The sequence below is a fragment of the Buteo buteo genome, chromosome 7 (assembly GCF_964188355.1).
Source record: "Buteo buteo chromosome 7, bButBut1.hap1.1, whole genome shotgun sequence".
Lineage (NCBI taxonomy): Eukaryota > Metazoa > Chordata > Aves > Accipitriformes > Accipitridae > Buteo > Buteo buteo.
In genome coordinates, this window is record NC_134177.1 from 35,569,758 (window position 1) to 35,582,172 (window position 12,415).

Genomic DNA, 12,415 nt, shown 5'->3' on the forward strand with positions numbered 1-12,415 from the left:
GGGGGTAATAACTGTGAGGTGGGGGTAATAACTGGGGGGGGGGGTGTGTGTGTGTGAATAACCGTGAGAGGGGAGTGGGGAGGTAATAACTGAGGGGTGGGGGGTGTGTGTGTGTGTGGAATAACTGTGTGTGTGTGGGGGTGAGGTGGGGTAATAACCGTGAGGGGTGTGTGTGTTGTGGGGGGTGGTAATAACCGTGAGGGATGTGGGGGGTGTGTGTGGGGGTAATAACCCTGAGGTGGTTACTGGTGGGAGGAGGGGGGAGTGGGAGTTCTGTGTGAGGGGCTTGTACCGTACAGAAGGGTCGTTACATGGGTGGCATGAGTACAGAGGAGGAATTAAATAGGTTGGGGTTGTGGGGGGTGGGCAGAGGGGCAGGTACTGGGGTGCGGGACAGGGGGCAGCTCCAGCGGGGTGTCAGGCATGGGGAGGAGGGTGCTGTGGGGCAATTGCAGGGGTGAGGTGGAGCGGGATAGCCAGGCTGCTGCAGGTTTCTGGAGCCCCCCTTGAGGGGTTTGCTGCTTGTGTGGGCTGACAGCACTGGGGCTGCCAACAAAAGGGGAAGCACTTTTTTCTTTTGGGAGGTTTGGTGTTGCTGGTGGAGGGGTGAGGGGCATTCCCTCAAGCTTTTGATCTGGTACTGTAAGTAACAGCCCAGGGGAAAAGTAAGATAGCAAAGTTTCCAGCCTCTTGGAAATACTTGGTTTCTGTGCTCGTCTGATGTCTGCAAAAACGAGATCCAAGAGGACTGCAGATAACAGTAGGAGGGTGTCATCTGTGTTTCTCAGTCAAATGTCATAAACAAGCCTTATTTAAGCTCCTGCGCAAGCACGCTCATGGCTACAATATTATGTACCCTGAATGTGCTGAACCAACTTGAAAAATCTTGGTTGTTCCAAATCAAACTTCACTCACATGACAGAATTCCAAAAAAGTACTTTCAATTGAATCCAGGTTTGAGTCTGGCCTTGAAACTCTGGGACAAAACTGTTGTCATCAGTGTGGTACCTAATGCATACGAGCAAGGGTTGTGTTCAGCAGCAAGCTCTGTAGAGATGATTTTCCTCTTGAAATGGAGCTTTCTAATTCCACAGATGTGCATGTGTTGGGTCTCTGCAAAACTAAGGCCAGTACAATACAGTGGATGTTTCACAAGGACTTTTTACTTTCGGACACTTGAACAGCACAAGTATTTTCTGCCTTTCCTTATAACAGAACCTGCCCTATCTAAAAAAAACCAAAACAGAGTTTTGGTATGACAGCCTAAAATGTTAGCTTGGGTACACAGGTGAAACTCAGCTGATACACTTCTGAGGAGGTGAAGACTCCTTGATTCAATTGTAGTGTCTTGGCTTTAGCCAAAAGCTGTTTTCTGCAGAGCCTGAGGAATAGCTAATGGCATGAGACTGTGGGTACTGTATGATTACTTTTTGTGTCCTCATTCTAAATTCATACTGTTAGGAATCTGCTCTTGCTAAATCTGTGATTTAATCTAGATTTAGATGTCTCAATGGATACGTGGAACTTCTATACGTGCCTGGTGTCCTTATGGCTGCATAGATTTTACATCTATTCTGCTGTTGCTTTTGGGATCAGCATTTGGATTGTCATTCAGTTCACCACCACCAAAACCAAAAAGAAGGTAACTGAACATGTAAACACTCTTGCCTGAGAAGACCCCAAAAATCTATGTGTGGACATAAATAGCTGCTGGGTAAAGGTACCCAGTAGTGCAGTGAAATGTGCTACTTCACTGTGGGCCCACCTAGGTTGTTGCAAATCCCAAACATAGTTCACTTCATCTGATGGTTATAATCCTCAGTCTGGATTGTTTTATGTTTGTGGCTAACTAAATGCCCTCATTGCTGTGATGTTAGAGCAGCTCTCAGCTGAACACTTCTCACTTTGTTACTGAGAGAATGTGTCAGCCTGGGTTGCTGTGTCACTTCAGGTAAATCACTCTGCTTGTGCCCAGTGTTTTCATGTTTATGTTTCCAGTGATGTTAATGACAAGGTTGGACTGGTGTTAGAATGGGAGTGGGATTAGGCCGTTCAGGAATTTAAAACCTCTTCATGCAGGTGAGTAAAGTTCTGCTGCATAAGTTGGAAGGTTCTCAGGTTCAGCTGGATCCTGTTATTTCCCTGGTGTGTGAGATGAGTGTATTTGTAGCATGGCTTAGTTCAGAGAAATAGTTACTCCTGTGTTTATCTAGGTGTGAGAGAAACTAAAATGCTTTGACTGTTGCATTTGTGTAGTGCTGAGAGTCTGGTCAGAGGATTTGAATTTTAAATGCTTTTGGGAAAATGGGGTTAATGTCACTTTGAAAAGGGATTGAATGCAACACAGTGCTTGTTTCATAGGGTGAAAAGTCCAACGGAAATCCTGCTTCTTTTGAAGGAATAGAAGACAAAGTAGTAAATGGATATGCCACCCTGCAGGCAAAGGAGGTCTATGTTGCTGGGGTAAAGATTTTCTATGGGTCTCAGACTGGCACAGCAAAGGTATAAGTTTTTTTCACACACATGAAGTTGGTTTGAAACGTTGTTGAGATTCAAATATGTTGCTTGCCTTATAAACACTGCAGTGTGTAAAAATCTGAAAGTTCATCAGAAAGTTCATTAGCTCATTAGAAGTCATTGCCCAACATGAAAGATAAGTGAAAATTATATAAAATAACAATTTTTCTACTCCCTGTAAGTGGGGCATGCAGTAGAGACATTGATTATGAAGCTTAAAGTTTACTCTTACAATATACTCTTAATTTGCTAGCAGGTTGTCTTAGAGCGAAGGGCTGTTTTGGGTGCTTTCTCAAAAAGAAATTTAGTTTGTGTGTGTAAATGTAAAATCATGAGTCATTAAAATTCATGTAAAACTCTTCTTTCAGCCAGTATACTTTTTTATGTTAACATGAGGAATTATAGGTCCAGTGTCCAGTTCTCCTGTGTTATTGTTCTTTCTGTGCTGGGAGAGATCTTGTGACTGGGCATAGCCGGGCTTGTTTGTATCTTATGGTAGTTGGGTTGAAGTAATTGATAACTTTCTACATTTCTTTTTTCAGAGATTTGCCAAAGGTCTGGCTGAAGCAGTTATTTCCCTTAGTTTGCCTGTGGAAGTCATTAGCATGGGAGACTATGATCCAGATGATTGTTTATCAGAGGAGGTAGGTACATCATAAATATGAATAATAAATACAAGTTTTTCCTGAGATTGTGAAAGCTGTTTTCCTCTTGTATTTCTCTCCTGTTATCCTGGAAATCCCCAAAGCTGTGTATTTGAAAATTGCTTCCTTTCTATGTAAGTGAGTATAGCCCATCAATCCTCAGCAGAAAATACCTAAATTTTGAAAATTACTATGAAAGGACCACATAGAATATTTTAGTGCTGACAGTGGCTTTGTATGAGCTAGTGCTGTAACTCAGGTGTGAGTTATGTGAGTGGCTGCACCAGGTCCCTCTGTTCTGTCTCTGACAGTGTACACCTGGGGAAGTGTTCAAAATCAGAGTAAGTAGATGGTGGTACTTTTGCAGCCTTCATAGACTTACAAGTTAGAAACTTCTTGTGAGGTGTATTTATATTGAGTAATCCTTGATGGACTTTTCTTCTGTGAATATTGATAGTTGCTTTTTGAATCCATGGGAGACTTTATTGCTGCAAGAGTATTCAAGAAGCTGTTGATTAGGGTGGGGAAGGTAGATGTCCAGTTCTATTTTAGCACTGTGTGTATGTTAAGTAGGGGAAAGACAGCTTGATCTCTCTTGGCTAATTTAGGATGGCTTTGCAGGGAGAGTGGCCATTCCACTGTTGGGATTATCACCTGTAGCATCCCACATGGAAGACTATTAACCCACTTAGCAAAAAAACTTGTCTTTTGACTTCTTCCAACTGCCCATGTGTGACAGCTCTCTTGCTGATGTAAAGTGTTCTGAAAAATGCAGTGATCTTTCCTATTCTGTTTTGTTTATATTATTAGACAACCAGCAGGAACATTTGTGTGTTCTTGGTAGCTACATACACAGATGGACAGCCAACCGAGAGTGCAGTGTGGTTCTGCAAGTGGTTGGAAGAGGCTGCGAATGACTTCCGCTTTGGGAAAACTTATCTGAAAGGCCTGAGATATGCTGTGTTTGGCTTGGGAAACTCAGTTTATGTTGATCATTACAACACAGTAAGTATCTCCTGTGCACCATTCTTTGATTTCTGCTCCTCTGAAAGGCTAAGCTTTCTTAAATGCTACAAAACTGAATGATACTGGTAGTTTGTGTGAGAATTGCAGCTGTTGTGCGGACTTGATTAGGGACTGGGTTTAGGGCACAGGCAATGCAGCTGTGAAGCAATTGTGCTGCCCTTTTAAATGAGAAAGGAGTCCGTAAGCACTGCATTAATCTGGGAGGTATGGTAATACATTTGGTGAATCCTTACTGAGTTAATTTCCCAGCTTTGAAAGCTTTCCATCAGTGTATGAGGGCACAGTACTGTAAACCCTCTCACTTGCTGCCTTTTAGTTTAGAGCACTTTTCCTGAACTTATGTAGTTTGCTGTATTGTGTGGATTTCAACTTTATTTCCTTATGTAAAATATGGCAGTATCTTAGCCTGGTAATTAGTTTCATCTTAGTCAGAAAAATGGCTTGGCTTGTCACCAGGTTGTTATGTTTGTATAGCTGGGGCCATATGAAATGTGTTATGCATGTGGCCATTTTGACCAATGAGCATAGCACAAAGCAGCTTGTTCCCAGAGCTCATCTCTTATCACATCAGAGTAATAGCAGAGGTATTTTCAGATGGGAGCCTGAGGGTGTGTGCTGGTGTTCAAACTGACTTCTGTCTGTGCTCTCAGTCAGCAGGTGAGAGGGAGTCCAGAAGTCCCTGCCTTGCAGTCCTGTGCAGCTCACTAGCTCTGCTTCCAGGCTTGGTCCTTGCTTTCTTAGTTGTCTGCTTTGTTTAACTTGGACTTCATTTAATTTCCCTCTAACTTTCGTCCTATCCTAGGTTGGAAGAAATATTGACAGGTGGCTGTGGATGCTCAGTGCCAGCCGCATCATGACTCGTGCTGAGGGAGACTGCAATGTGGCGCAGAGCAAGCATGGCAGCATTGAGGCCGACTTTGAAGCCTGGAAAGCCAAGTTCCTCAGTCGGCTCCAGGCACTCTGCAGAGGGGAAAAGAAGCCCTGCAGTGGGAAGTGCAAGAAAGGGAAGTGCAAATCTCTGGGGAAGCAGAGCAAGGAGAGCTCAGATCATGAACATGGGGCATCAGAATATGAGAATACTGAGGTAGAGCCAAAATCTGCGGGACCTTATTTCTGTTTTAGTGCCCCTTGGAGCACTATTCGACTTCTCTCCTTCCTTCTACAGCCCAGAGGGGTGGTCTGGGAGCTTGATACTTCTTTGTTCTGGAGCAGGGGGGGAAGAGGGATGAGATCCCATGGCAGATAACAAGTAGAATAAGTCATTCAAAAAGAAGGACCAAAGAATTAGTGATGGACCTTGGCTAGATGGCATTTATATGATGAGGGAGTCTTCCTCTTGAATAGGGGGAGGTGTATGTTGTGACATATGCTCCAGGGAGCCAGTCTGGGTTGTCATCAGGGTCTTTGCTTTGTCTCATGGCCAAATTAAGCATTTGGTTCCTTGTGAGCAGTTAACCTGCTTCCACTTCAACTTGTTGAAGCTTAGGTGGTTTGCCTGCATCCCAAGATTTTGCCAAAGGCATTTGGGGAAGTGTTATCTGAGCAAGTCCTGTAATTCCTCTGAGTGTGCCTGTAATTATTTGTGTGTCTTCTGGAGTGTTTGTTGATTGCAGGTTTTTAAATAAGAAATCCTTGCTCTTGCTCTACAGTGCAATACCCAGAGATGCTATGGCACTTTAATCCTCCCTGCAAGCCATTTATTGTGGGTTGGAAATAATTGCTATGGCCATGCTGAATTTTGTAGGGAAATACGGGCTCTTCTGGCTGAGTGGGTTTGAGAGTGCTGACTCCTGCAGGAGCAAGAGGAATATATCTTGCTGTTACACCAACACCAATACTGTTGTGCTGTACCTTGGCTGTGTACAGAAAGGGAGACAACTTCTCTGCTCTGTGAAGAGTTTGACTTGGAAAGCAGATCTCTCACTCCCTGTTCATTCAGACAGGGGCACTTGGAGTTAAAGAGGTTTAGGCTTCTAGATCATAACAGTATGCAGTGGGAGTTGGACTCCTCTGTATTGCTTCTCATATGATCAGATAGGCACATGAGGAGAACAGAGCAGCCTGGAGGCAGGATATTTGGACTGAGTTTCAGGTGCTCTGTGTGCTATTGAACTCTTAAAAATACACACTGATAAGTCCCAAGCTTAAATGCATCTCATATACATTATACATGTTATTGGTAGACTATTCCTTGTTTTTCAGTAGTCTTTACTGATTGTGAGAGCTGATTTCACTGGTTAGCATAGATGAAGGTCTTATGTTTCAAATTCAGATACATTCCTGATTTTTTTTTTTTCTCTGATCTCTTACCCAGGCAGAGGAGTTGTTTGAAACCAGTAGCGATGAGGAGGCTGATGGTGAGGAAGCTGGAGGCACAAATTCAGTCATTGATGTTGAAGATCTTGGCAGTATCATGAGCCACATGAAGAAAGCAAAGGTACTGCTGTTACAGCAACTATAGAACTGTCAGGTCTTTGTCACTGATCAGTTGAATTGATTAAAATATTACCTGCTGGATTTGAATTTATAGGATCTAGTTAAAAAGAGAGTAAAATAGGAGCTATTTGAGAACCTGTCACAAAAAAGAACATACTTGGAGGTGTGTTGGATATAGTTACCGGCCAACTGCAGCTTGTTCACCAACCAAATGCTGCAGTGGTAACCTGTTATTTTCAGTCTGAGGAAAAATCACTTCCACAGCTAACATTCAGATCTGAATGTACATCTCTGCCACTGTGATTCACAGTCCAGTGTCTAAACACAAATCCTGTTACTGTATCTGCCTGTGGGTATGTCAGCTGAAACGCAAGCGTGTGTGCTGGTATGTCATGACGGGGAGCAAAGCTGCATGTGAAGTAGTAACACGCTGCTGCAAGACCTTCTCTGTCTTGCTCGCTGCTGCCCTAAGATGAGGTGCTATGCTTGCAGAGCAAGCCAGTGAGCTTGATCTGACCTGTGCTGAGCCTGTCAGAGACAATCGTAATTCCTGCTTCGTTTCAGGGTGTTAACTATGTCTGTTCCTGTGTGGTTCTGTTCATGTTTCTTTTTCTGTCTTCAGTCTGCAAACAGGATATATCAAACTCATTTATTTGATTAGCACACAAAAAGGAGTGAGGATATAAATAGCTACTAGGTGTCCTGGTTTCAGCCCAGCTGGTAACAAAGAACCACGAGGCCGCTCGCTCACTCCTCCCGCCCCCCTCCGGTGGGATGGGGGGGAAGAAGGAGGAGAGGAAAGGAAAAAAAAAAACCTGGAACCTCGAGGGTTGAGATAAAGGCAGTTTACTGGGACAACACAAAGGAATTACAACAACAACAACGGTACTAATGAGCGAGTATACAACAAGAGTGATGCACAGTGCAACTGCTCACCACCCGGGACCCGATGCTCCACCACTTCCCCCACCGAAAGAAGAGACCACCCCCCAGCCCGCTCCATATATATATACTGAGCATGATGTCACATGGTATGGAATAGCTCCTTGGCTAGTTCAGGTCAGCTGCCCCGGCTATGCCCCCCACCTCCCAGGTTCCTGTAAAAAATTAACTCTATCCCAGCTGAACCCAGGACACTAGGCTAAGCCTTATTGTGCTCCCCACATTCTTTGCTGGCCGAGCAGTTGGCAGTCGGGATGGGAAGGATTGGCCCCAGGATGGACCTGTGATATACTGTGTTGCTGTCTGCTGACTCTTGTTTCCCCCTTAGTGATCTTTCCCTGGTGGTGTCTTTCCTTGTGACACCTGCTATCCATCCCTCTCTCAACAAACCTACTTCCGTCTGTAATTACACCTTCCTTATCTTGCATGCCTCTGTGATGTGGACTTCTCACAGCTCTTTCCCAAAACTTAAGAATTTCCTCAGTAGTCTGAGCTGAGATGACACTGCTGGGCTACAGCAAGCCAGGCCTTGGATCACAGAAGGCTTCATGCTTAGGAGGGGAGAAGGTTACAAGAGAAGCATGGGGATCTCTGTTCCTCACCTTAGGGAGGGGGAAGGAGGTAAAATACTTCCTGCTGCTTGTAACAAACTCTGTTAGGAGAGTAGCCCCACTGAGTTGGGGGCAAGGCAGACTGCTGTGTGAGAGCTCCTGTCCCTGAGCTTGTATGGACCTGTGCACTGCAGCTTGCAAGAGAAGGGTGGATGAACCGTTTGGTATTCCTTTGGAGGGAGAAAGGATTAATTGTTCTCCCCGTGTAACCGTGCTGTGAAGTGGTCCTCTTTTGCCTCTCCTGCATGTGCTCACCACTAGAGGTCACTGACAAAAAGGGAACTGTTTTCTGAGCAGCATGCCCTGGGAGATGATTTAGACCACGGAAGGGAGGTGGTGTCGTCCAGCAGTTTTATGAAAAATTAGGCTTTGAATTTTCATTGACTGACAAAATATGGCAACACCACGATCAAATAGTGTTGTAAACCAGGAAAACCACGTATCATAGTCCAGTTTATGAATAAAAAGTGAGCACAGCAATAAAATACTTCCTGCTCTTAGCTTCTTGTGCTCATTGTCCTGGTAGTGAGCATGGCTGAAGTCAGCGAGGTATGGTTTTATACATAGGCAGTGAAAATTCATTGCTGTCTATGACTGGCTGATGCACAATTCAAACAATTAACTACTTTCTCCTTAGCTTTCTCGTTGCTTTTCTTGAGTAATGTAAGGCCTGTATGTTGTCCATACAAGTTACTACAGAAGTGTAAGTATCTCTGTGTAGATCAGGTTCTTGTGGCTCTGCTTCTGTCTGAGCACAGATGCTCATCTGGAGTTGTAAGCTGCAGGTTTTGATCTGCTGCCTTCTCCTTGGAGGAGATGGCAAACAGTTGTTCTGCCGTGACAGCTGAACGCTGCCCTCTTGCCTCTGCAAATGGTTAAATCCTGAGAGTGCAAGTGTCGGTGTGGATCTGGACTGGAATTATACTGTGGATTGAAGCGTCCTGGCCCTTTTGGATGTGAGCTGTTGTCAGCTGATGAGATAGGAGGCCCTAAAACTGTGGATCAGCCTTTCTTTGTCACTGATGCCACTGAACTGTGCTGCTGTAGTCATGTCCCAGGTTTTTGGATTAATTTTGAAACCTTAAATGATGTAGTTCTCATTATTGGCCCCTTTATTTCTGTTCTGCATGGTTGATCTGCCTAGCTGCAAACTATGTTTCTGGTTTCATACTTCTGTAACCAGAGCAGGTAATGGAGAGAGGGCCCTCAGCAGTAACTTCAGTATAAATTCTCAGCTTTCTTGAATGGGGGTGTCGTTTCCAGAGTGATGGCAGGATATAGCTATGTAAATATTTCATGAGGGAGCCTGAACTGATGGCTACCCCTGTTATTAGCTGCAAGAAAGAATGACTTTATCTTGGTGGTGAATCTCCTGGGGAATGTGCGCATTGACTTGCAACAGGTTTATGCAAACACTTGAATTGTAAAATGATCCCGCAGGTGCAGTTATATACTATAACGAAAATAAATGCTGAAGACTTGATATGAAAGAGCAGGATGATCTGTGTTTATGAAAGTAATTTATCATGATCAGAGTCTCATGCTCCCAGGTGGGGAGATTTAGTTGTTTAAATCCAGTGCATTTTGGTTTAAGTCACATTGTCACTTTAGTGGCTATGAGTTTGCGCAATGAGAAGTTTTCTTTTTCAGATGAGTTGCATTGTCCCTTTAGCCATTTTTTTCTGTCGTGGAATGGTGAACTGTGTAAAATTAGTCTGATGCTTTTGTTTTACGCTGATGTAATCTGTTGTGTTGCAGTAATCCTTACCGACACATGCAAGTTCTTTGGGGTTTTGTATCTGAACTATCCATATACAAGCTAGCAAGTTTGAAGAAAAGTTGTGTATTTCAGGGTTTTATCACAGACAGTTCTTCGTATGCAGAGTTACTTGTATTTGAAATATGCCTAACAGTTTTCAGCATGTGCTTTGTGGTTGTCAGTGTTGTGTATTAACTCCTCTGCATATCGGAGGTAGAACAGCAGGTTCTGCCTTGTGCAGCATAGTTAATTTGAAACGTTTTAGGGTTCAGTTTTGATCTCTTTTGCAGGCATGTGTTGCCTCCTGTGAGAATCACTAGCAGATAAGACAGATGTGCAGTCACAGATAGTCATAATTCCTTGTCCTGCCTTTTATGGGATGACAGAGTGAGGCTGTGGAGGTGAGTGTGTCTAATAAATGTTTGCTCACATCTCTGCAGGTGATCTTAATTTAATTTTGCATCCATCTCCAGTTGCTTGACTTGATGAAATCAAGGCTGAGTTTTGTTTTGCAGCCTTTTTTTTTCCCCTATGTGCTGTAGCTTCATTGCACTTTACAAAGTATTGTCAAAGGGCTTGAGACAGGTACTCAATTCTTGCAGGCATTTGGATCAGGCAGATGGATTCAGGAGTTCAAGGTGAATGCCAAAACCTCTCTTCCTGGTAGAGTTGTAGCTATTACATACTCTCCCTTGGAAGAGAGATGGATTTTTAAAGAGCTTCTGAGGGTAAAGGTACACAGTTCAAGGTGATTGTGCCTTCTGCATACTGAATCTGAGGGCAAAAATTGGCACAAGGCTGGGTGGCAACAGGAAATCGTTCAAATATGTAAAATGATGGCTGATACAAAGGTAAATTCCACACTTTGTTTACCAAATCTCATATTATGTGGTGATGACTACTTCGTAGCTCCTAAAATCCAGCCCTTTGTTTTCTGAGTAATTAAATTTTTGGAACTTGCTGTGGGTGATAAAGTTGCAGGTGATGCTTATTAGGGTCCTGAACTGGAATCAAACCTTTATGTCAGTACAGATAATGCCTATGCTTTCATGAAGGGAATTACTAGGCATGAAAGTCCCACACTGCGTAATATGACCATGGCCTGAAGGAGGGCTGGGGAGGTCTGAGGCTGTCAGCTCTGAGGCTGCTTCTCTCAGGTGCCTGATGATCCAAGGCTGTGGTGCCAGGTGTGGCTGGATGATGCACAGCTAGATGGGTTAAGGTTTGGGTTTATCTCTGCATTTACTACCCTTCCAGCTGCTGGGTTTTAGGCTGAGAACCTGGGCCTGTTCTCCAAATTGCTTTTATGCAGCAGCAGAAGGCAGTGGCAGTTCTTAGTGGATTTAATAACTAAGTGAACTTTTAAGTTTTACAGTTGTGGCATGCTTTTCCTGTCCTCCAAAGTTACTCCCCTGAAATGTATTTATCAGATAAAATGTGAAATCTAATGGGTATGTTTGTGGCCTGCAAGACTGCTATTAATCATAGGGACACCATTTCTTAATGTAGATTATCTCCCACAGCTGGGAGTTTGTGATAAACTAGAAAGACAGATCAATCTAGACTTGTTCCCAGGGAATGAAATGGCTTTATTAACCTTCATATTTATAAACTGCAGGCATGAGTAATATTAATAATAATATCCTAATTTTTTTTTGATGGGTTGGGAGGTAATCAAATGGGCATATTTTGTTGACATAATTTTGAGATTAATGTTCTTGTTTTCTAAAACAAAGTTTAATGATGCTAGTAGTCACATTTGCAAAGTAAATACAGAGGAGAGATGTGTGTGAGAGAGCAAAACCGAGACTGAGTTGATAGGAAACAAAATATGTCCCAGAGAGCATGTTCAAGAAGTTTCAGTTTACTTCTATGTCCATTTGCCACAGGGGAGGTTTCCTGATCTGCTTTGGCACTCTTCCCTAAAAAGTCATCCTATGTCAGCCATTTACCATTACTGGGATTGTAAATCACACCACTTGCAATGTTTCTTAAGAGCCCTTTGTGAGCATATGACTACTATGGAAGGCAAAACCTTGCTGACACTGGGTGAAGCAACTTTTCATGAAGTTGGTTGGAGTTTTATTTGAAAATGGGGCAGTGAGTGTTAAGGTATTTAAGGTATAAGGCTTACAGACAAAGCATTGTACACAACTTTGTGTTGCAGGCAGAAACTTTTTAGAGTATGCAAGAATTGTTAGCCATATTTTAACTGAATTGAATAAGGCTGGGGTACTTCACTGTCAGATTTAGAAACAGCTAAAAGTGATGTGAACATTTAGAGCTCTCCAAAAACTTTCTCTAACTTAAAATGGGTGAAAGATTCCTATAGGAAAAATGTGCTCTTATCTGCAACAGCTCGGTCTCTGGGCTAGATTTTGACCTCTGTTGCTCTGGCTTAGAATTCAGTGTGATCCTACATTTTAAAGTAAGCTTTAAGAAATATCATTTAACTGCTTGGGGACTACTTCCAGCTTTAA

General features: G+C 43.3%; 1 protein-coding gene across 13 annotated transcripts in view; it reads left to right on the forward strand.

Moving 5' to 3' along the window:
- Nucleotides 1–12,415, forward strand: part of LOC142032964 (S-adenosyl-L-methionine-dependent tRNA 4-demethylwyosine synthase TYW1-like) — a 111,138-nt gene that overhangs the window by 201 nt on the left and 98,522 nt on the right. For all 13 annotated transcript variants that reach the window (XR_012651049.1, XR_012651050.1, XR_012651051.1 and 10 more), the window contains exons 2-7: nt 1,497–1,642; nt 2,362–2,502; nt 3,060–3,161; nt 3,972–4,166; nt 4,990–5,271; nt 6,502–6,624. Coding sequence is in view for 6 of the 13 variants with exons in the window: in XM_075032427.1 (XP_074888528.1) it covers nt 1,511–1,642; nt 2,362–2,502; nt 3,060–3,161; nt 3,972–4,166; nt 4,990–5,271; nt 6,502–6,624 (975 nt within the window). In the remaining 7 variants the exon portion in view is untranslated. The remainder of the gene's footprint in view (nt 1–1,496; nt 1,643–2,361; nt 2,503–3,059; nt 3,162–3,971; nt 4,167–4,989; nt 5,272–6,501; nt 6,625–12,415) is intronic.